The sequence below is a fragment of the Phascolarctos cinereus genome, unplaced genomic scaffold (genome assembly GCF_003287225.1).
Source record: "Phascolarctos cinereus isolate Bilbo 61053 unplaced genomic scaffold, phaCin_HiC Scaffold_9;HRSCAF=440, whole genome shotgun sequence".
NCBI classification, from domain to species: Eukaryota; Metazoa; Chordata; class Mammalia; order Diprotodontia; family Phascolarctidae; genus Phascolarctos; species Phascolarctos cinereus.
Window position 1 is genome coordinate 155,280,075 of NW_027556402.1, and position 8,266 is coordinate 155,288,340.

Sequence of the window (8,266 nt, forward strand, 5' to 3'; positions counted from 1 at the left end):
ACTCAGCTTCCAGTAAAACCAATCCGCTGATTCTCTCTCGCGCCCACCCCTCCCTCTCGCTTCTCCAGGACAGCTAGCAGGCTACGCTTTTCTCCAGAGTACTGGGATAATCTCCTCTCCACTTTCTCGTGTCCTATTCCCATATCCGAGATCTCCTGTCTGGGGATGGACCGGTCTGGTGACCCTTTCCCGGACTGGCCAGGTGGCCCTTTCTCGAGCCATCCGCTTTATTTTTTCTCTCCTCAATTCTTTTCCTCCAGTTCCTTACAAACTCTTTACGGATCACGGCGGGCTCAATGAGAAGAGAAAACAGCGGCGGATACGCACCACGTTCACCAGTGCGCAACTCAAGGAACTAGAAAGGGTCTTTGCGGAGACACATTACCCGGACATCTATACTAGAGAAGAGCTCGCTCTCAAGATCGATCTTACGGAAGCGCGAGTGCAGGTATGTGGGCGCCAAATGTGAACCCCGAGTGGGACGTTCCCCACGGGCCTTAGGGCCAGACTCCAGCTCACTCCGAGGTTATGGGTATCCACAGCCTGGCTCATCAATTGTCTTATCGGCAGTCCATCAGAAACAGAAAAGATGCCTCTATTTTGGTTATTGAACTGAGTTTATAACTTGAGGGAAATAAAGCTGCCACAAGGCCTTGCACATCGTAAGGCACTTTTAGTAAGTGCTTGTTGAATTAAATTGAATTGTGTGCGCACAAATGCCACATACGTGCTCATAGATCAGATCTATCTCTTCTCCTTCAGCTAACTATATATTTCCATTCAATTACAAAGTTAGCTAGCTACACGTGAGGAGATACATCCGTAGCTCTGTGACGTACATGTGTATGCATTTGAATTTCTATACAGCCACAAGTGCCACTATCTGGTTCAGTGTCTGAACGTGTATATGTACTTCCACGGGTAGTGGCGATGTGCCTGTAGGTATTACCTCCTCCAAACAGGAGAGAAAAAAAGCCAAGGTCAGATAGTGATCCCGAGCCAAGGACCTATTTGGTCCTTATTCTTGCTACCCACAGGCTCAGTCACAGAAGGACGCATGGGAGCTCTCCCTTTCCAGAAACTTACACATGCTTTGGGGTTTCTGCTGTGTGGTCGCCCGTATTTTCTTTGCTTCTGGTAGAATACCAGTGGGGTTCCTGGTCTTTGCGTACTGTCCCTACATCTAGCGTGTGCTTCTTTCTGTCTGGAAGAACGGAGGATGTAGAACCCAGGACACAACGTCGCTCCTTTCAGAGATTAGTCTTTAGCCTTTAGGACTACAGGGCCAGGGTCAGAATACTAAGCAGCCTACCTGAAGTAAGGGCAACCCAAAGTGGGTTGCCTTCCCCGAATTTTCGGCTCTCCTCCCTTAGTTCTTATCTTCCCCCAAAACAAACAAACACGTCGCCCTGGCCTCACAAGGGGAGGGGCAAATCGGAGGATTGGGGAAGGAAACTAGGAAACTAACAGTCCTAGGAGGGAAACAAAACTTCCAGTATGATACACTGGCAGTAGCAGAATTTAGTTGGTAGAGTAGCATCAATCTAACCTGCCTTTCTTCTCCCTTTATCATCTTTCTTTATATTCCTTCTCTTCCTTATCCCTATTCTATCCCATTCCACCCCACCCCCATTCTTTCTCTCTCCTCTGTCCTCCGACCTGTTTTCTTTTCTCTCATTTTTCTCTATCTCCTTTCTTCCCTTACTGTGTTGCTTATCAGGTGTGGTTCCAGAATCGCCGGGCCAAATTCCGTAAGCAGGAGAGGGCAGCGGCGGCCGCAGCGGCCGCAGCCAAGAACGGCTCATCAGGCAAGAAATCGGATGCGTCCCGGGACGACGAGAGCAAAGATGCCAAAAGCACCGACCCGGACAGCACTGGGGGCCCGGGGCCCAACCCTAACCCCGCCCCGAGCTGCGGGGCGGGCGGTGGAGGAGGAGGGGGCCCCAGCCCCGCAGGTGCCCCAGGGGCGGCGGGGCCCGGAGGCCCGGGTGGCGAACCCGGCAAGGGGGGCGCGGCGGCGGCGGCGGCTGCAGCGGCGGCTGCGGCGGCAGCGGCGGCCGCGGCGGCTGCCGGAGGCCTGGCTGCGGCTGGGGGACCTGGACAAGGCTGGGCTCCAGGGCCCGGCCCCATCACTTCGATCCCCGATTCTCTCGGGGGCCCCTTCGCCAGCGTCCTGTCCTCGCTCCAGAGACCCAACGGCGCCAAAACCGCCTTAGTAAAGAGCAGCATGTTCTGATCTGGGACCCAGCGGCAGCTGCGAAAACTAGCGGGCGAGCAAGGGGTCTGGCGGGCGAGTGGGCGGGCCCAGGGCTATTGTGTTTGCTGCTGCCGCGGCTCTTTCACCTCGAGCCAAAAATGATCACGATAAGAATTACGAGAAAATGGCGTCGCCCCCTTCTCCCCCTCCTCCTCCCCGCGCTTTCCCCAAGAAAAAACAAAACTAGAAAACTTTCCTGGCCCCGCACCTGCCAGGGGGCTGGGGGTTTGCGGGGAGGGGGCTGGGCAGGGCTGGGGAGGGGCCGGAGGAGCAAGAGGAGCGGCGCTGCGGGGACTCTCAGGGGGCTGTGTCTGTGTGTCTGTGTGTGTCTGTTGGGGCATGGATGGATGTGTATGTGTGTGGCCGGAGCGGGTTACAGGGAGAGACGGGGGCTGGAACCAACTCAGTGAGTGACTGAAAAACAAACAATAACCCAAAAAACACACACACCAAACAAAACAAAACCGACAACAACAAAAGCCCACACACACACAAAAAAAAAACCCACCCGCTACAACGAAAAAACAGCAAACTCACAAACTACTGGAAAAGAATGACGGGAAACAAAAGAGGGGGTCAGGGAAGGGATGAGAATCACGGAGAAATAAGACGAAAATTAGGCGGGGAGGAGCGGGCTACTGTCCGAACTGGCCTGGGGCATGGGTCTTTGGAAGCCCTGAATTCTAGCCCTTGGGATAGCGCGGGTAGACCCTCGCTGGGCCCCTGCTTCTTGTGGAGGAAAATCTGGCTGACTTCAGCAACCCCTTTGCTAGTCCCCACGTCCTCCCGCCGAAGAGATCAGCCTCAGCGAGGACTCCCTACGCAAAGACTTGCAAAGGTCTCAGGTTGTCTGCCACCTGGCCTGCTTTGCCACGCTGCCCTGCCTGGCTGCACCGCGCCCAGCGTCTTCGGTAATCTCCGCCACACTCCTCGAGTCACAAAAAGAAACCCAAAACGAGCAGAACCAAACCCCGAATCTTCGCGGGCTTCCGGTGCTCGAAGATTGCCCTACAAACGATTTTTAATGGCCTTTTCATCTGTAAAATCTGCTAAAGTATTTTTCCCCTGGGAGTGTTTCTTATTCTGCAGTCTCCCTCTTCTTTTTCTCCCTTTCCCCACAAATCTTCCTCCTTTTATCTTCTTTCTTCTCCTCCACCAGCTTTTACTGAACTTTTAAAGCACTGATTTTATTTTATTTTTTTCTATTGCAGTCCATGCAACTGACTGCAGAGAAATATACCGTGCAGGGAACAGTGCGCAAGGTCGCAGAGCCTGTTTGAATGTCCCTCTCCGGACTCACATCCTTTATGGTAGACGGGATGTATATTTATTATTACATTGTTCATGCAGTTTAGACCTACATCTCTGTTGGGATTTTTAATTTTATTTTAAAAGGCACAAATATAGATATTAGTTGAATGTCGATGCTTTAACTTTTTCTGTGTCTTTCTACAACTGTGTTTCTGTGACTCAATTGTATAGTGTTATATCAGTACGAGATCGTCTACTCTAGTTGACCGTATAATGTTTTCCCTCCTTGTAGTCTCTTTGGCGTGTCTTTATGGAGTAATAAAGTTCTCACGGGTTCCCTTCCTTTGCTTTAGAGAGACCATGGGATATATTTTTGTTATCAGTTGCATGTTTGTCTGATTTCTTTTCTCCCTGTTGAAATATGTTTGTGAGCATAATTGTCATAAGTTATGTTCAGGAGCTACAGATTTATTTATATGTGGTTATAATGAATGCTTCTATTTAAAAGGGAAATATTTCTACATGTGCATATAGTTTTCCAAGAGTGTACCATTAACTTGATTGTTGATAATAAAAACAAAAACAAGTCTACCAGTGGAGCCCTGCTTTTTTCTTAAAACAAAACCAAAACTTTTAAATAGATTAACACAAGAAAGAAGAAAATGTTTGAAAGTAGCTGAGCAATAATAATAGAAATAATAATAACTGCCACATATGTGCTGGAAGGTTTGCTAAGTGCCTTACATACATTACCTCATATAAGCAATGCATTAGTGCTTCCATACACTTTGTGAGATACAGTCAATTTCTCATTTCAAAAACAGAGCAGCAAAGAGAAGTAATCAGGATGAATACAATCAGGATTCTGTTAGTCTATGCTAATTAATCATTGAGTAATAAAGGAAAAATAATACACACAACATTATTCCTGTATATATTTTGTCATTTATTCCTTCTTATCTGGAGACCTGGATGACTGGTTGGTTTTATGTTATAAGCAGTTTACATCCTCTCTGTGCCTCTTCGTTGTACTCTGTGTGATACTAAATATTCATTCTTTGGAGAGTGTAGGTACTTTGTAGCATCAATAGCCCAAAGAGCAGGTGCCTCTTTGGTAATGAATGAGATGAGTTGATTCCATCCCCAGCACCCTTCAAGTGACAAGAAGAGCCGTCTCCCTTGAGTTCCTCCCACATCTTCCAAACCTACAGACCCAAGAGCAACAAGGGAAATAATTAAGCTTCTTTCCTCCAGACATGGAATCGAAAAATATAGGAAGTTCTGTGGGAGTCACTCTTTGCTCCAAGGATGTGTGAAGGGCAGGGATTGGAACAATAGAGAAAAGAATAAATAAAAAGGAAAATCATTGGATTTGTGCTGGGAATAAACAAGGAGGAGACCAAGGGATAGAGCCAAAAAGGACTTATTCTGGGTAGGGATAAAAAAAAAATTCCAGCCCTAGTTTTGTCACCAGCCAGATCAGGTTTCTACCAGCCCATTGACATTCCACCTAAGAAGGAAATCAGTGGTTGACCATTTAAAAAAAAAAGTGAAAAGGACTAATTACCATAATTGGAACATGCCTGGAAGAGGTAAAAGTACCAGTCTTATTGTGAGGGTCTAGCTGGCTTTGTGCGATCTGGTCACTATCTGTTCCTTTGGCTCCAATATCTCGGGTCTGGAAAATGATGTAATTCTATTTAGAATTAGTCCCCGCACTTCGAACTATGATCCTGGTCTTAATAAATGATAATAATGATAATAAGTATTTTATGCAATCAAGGAAGATTCCTTTGAAAATCCCAGACTTTCATTTTCATATCTTCAGTTTGTGCTTAAATTTTGCAAAGAGATTTTTTTAAAAAAAAAGGAAAAGTCTTTAAATGCCCTCAGTAAACCCCCCAGAAGAACAGTATTGTTCATAGACAATGGCATTAATTGTTCTGGGCTGAAATTCCAGTGCCTCCCAGATCACTCAGACCCCAGCGTTTGGCTATAAATACAAGTTTGAGGGTCAAGAAGAGGCAAAGAGGGATTTATGGACAAAAAAGAAAGTTCCAGGCTCAGGTATCCCTGGCTTCCCAGACCAAAGGCGCTGAGGGCCACCAGAGGGATTAGAAGGTGACTGGGTTTTGCCAGCAGGTCAAATGAAACTGGCATCTGGGGAAAAGGGGAAAAGAAGAAGGAATAAGAGAAAGAAAGGACTCAGAAATGGTCAATAAAAGGTTCCACTTAGTTGAGGGGTGATCACGAATGACTGGAAATTGCAAGTGTTTCTGAGAAGCCTTAGGGTCATAATTTACCTCCACCAGACCCTGACATTCCTGACCCCCCCTCCCCCCTCCCCACCCCAATCTTCTTTGCCTCAATTTGGAGGTTGCTAAAGAAAATCTTGCTGTTAAAAAGCATCTTCTCTGCCATATAAAAAAATCAAGAGAATTCTATATCTTGGGCAGGGAATTGCAATACATGTTTATATGATATATTCTCTTCCCCTTTCCCCTAAGAAATAATCTGAGCTATTTATTTATAGTCACTGTCACCTCCGCTTTTCTTATTGAGCAAAGAGCTAGTTTAAGACCTGAAATTAATAACTAAAATCAAAACTAATGCCCTGCCTAGGCAGGAGGAAGTGTGGAACAGTGGTAAACCTATCTCATTGGAAATAAGGGGACCTGGATTGTACTCCCTGCTTGGCGGCTTTGTAGCTGTGTCACCTTGGGTAAGTGACTCAATCTCCCTGGGCTGCAGTGTCCTCAAATGCCAAATGAGCTATTTGGACCTCAAGCTCTCCAAAATCCTTCCAGCTCTAAAATTCTATGATTTTCCATTGTGTTCTCTAGTGGCAGGACATTGTGTCTCTCCATCATTTGCTGGAGCTCTTCACAGTGTGAACAAGCTCACTTTCACTTTTCTTCTCCTTTGAAATTTCCATTTTGGCTCATCAAGGCATCCTTTTTCCTGGCAACTTCAGGACCACATGTGACTTCACAAAAGCAGCATGATCTGCTGCCAGGGGGCTAGCTCTAAGCCAAATCTTCGTCAATATGGTGAGCTGCAGGAAGGCTGAGAGTGGGTCCTGAGAGCTGATAACTGAGACAACAGGAGATTATTGAAACCAGGAGGAATGACATCCTGGGTTCTTGCCAGTGGACATATTGGGTTTTTAGACATTCAATTAAGCACCTACTATGTACAGAGTATCCTGATAGGAGCTTGCAAATGACCAAGGTAAACAGTGGCGTAGTTTCTGCTCAGAAGGAACTTATACTCCTATATTCAAGGAAATGAGTATAAAACTTCTATTTTCCTTGAGTATAACTTATACTCAAAGCAAATAAGGTGGACGTACAAATATCTTTAATATAATTTGCACATGCTAGGTATCTTAAAGAGATACAAAGTGCAATTTGTAGTCTATTGAAGGAAAGTTAATTAGAAGTTTTTGTCTCTTAAAATAAGCTATTGTTAGCTAATCAGCATATTATTAGCTAACGATAGGCTTGTTGTGAGGATCCAATTAAACAGCACGGGTTAAGAGCAATGTTAATGTTGTAGATTGTTATTTTTAAAGGCTTTGTGGAGAAAGTGGTATTGGGCTTTGAAGGATAGGTAACATTTCAATAGATCATGATGAAGCTTGAGGGCATTCTAGGCATAGCGCATCTTATGATCAAAGGGACAAATTTAAGAATCCCTGGGACATATTCAAGGGATTTGGAAAAAACAAACTTTAGTGCAACATAATGTATTTCCACATCAGATAGAAGAGATGGATCTATTTAACTAGATCAGGTAAAGGAAAGATGATCTTTGCCGAGATCGGGCCCAGGAAGGCTGAGATGAGATTAGTTAGTTGTCATTTTGACTGATGGATGGCCCAGAAAAATAGGACTGGGAGGATCCAGAAGAATATAGAAAGTAAGCCTAGCCAGGGAATTGCAGAAATATGGAAAGAAAAGTTACTTAGAGGTCACAGACCATTAAAGAGTTGGATCTGCTACTTCAGATGAGATGTTGGCTAGTCCCTTAAGCTCTCTGGGCCTCAGTTTTCTCACCTGTAAAATGAGCAGTTTGGAACAGAGGACCTTTAAGTTCCTTTCCCCCTCTAAACCTCTGATTTTATGACAGAGTGGGAACTTGCAAAGGGCCTGCAGAATGCATTCAGTGATTGGAAAGGGCCATAAAAAGGGAAACGCGAGAAAGAGAATTCTGAGCAAGAGTTAGTACAGCAGTCTGGTACATAAAGTACAGAGCTGAATTCACCAGGGTGTGGTGAGCATGTTTTCTGTATGGTAACATATTTATGTCTCTCAGCCTTTTCCCGGTAAGTGAACCAGACAGGGAGTAGCCGGGGGCATAGGACATGAAATGGAGAGCATTTACGTTTATGAAGTGAAGACTGCGGGAATAGATGTCAATACAGATACTCATATATCATAGTCCTGACAGTTAGGATGGCAGAAGCATGAAGATTTTCAAAAAGACCTCCCTTTCCTGGCCTTGAGTCCAGATTAGTTTCTAGCACCAAGTGTTTTCAAACATAAGGTGGTAGGATAGGGATGATGGCTAATGGTTGGTCATAAGAATATTTTAGGTTTTTAATAGAAACAGAGTTCTATGAACTCCTTAAGCAAACAGCCACTATCTTGAATCCAGATTGTGGTTCTATATATACAATACCACCATTTATATGAGAATCTGTTACCCTGGACAGCTTATTTTTACTAAAGGATCCAAACAATTATGAATAAGAAG

General features: G+C 45.3%; 1 protein-coding gene across 1 annotated transcript in view; it reads left to right on the forward strand.

The window, feature by feature from the left end:
- PHOX2B (paired like homeobox 2B) overlaps window positions 1-2,467 on the forward strand; it is a 3,677-nt gene extending 1,210 nt beyond the window's left edge. The window contains exons 2-3 of the mRNA XM_020989607.1: window positions 261-448; window positions 1,721-2,467. Of these exons, the coding sequence (XP_020845266.1) occupies window positions 261-448; window positions 1,721-2,236 (704 nt within the window). The 3' untranslated portion in view covers window positions 2,237-2,467. The remainder of the gene's footprint in view (window positions 1-260; window positions 449-1,720) is intronic.
- The last annotated feature ends 5,799 nt before the right edge of the window (window positions 2,468-8,266 follow it).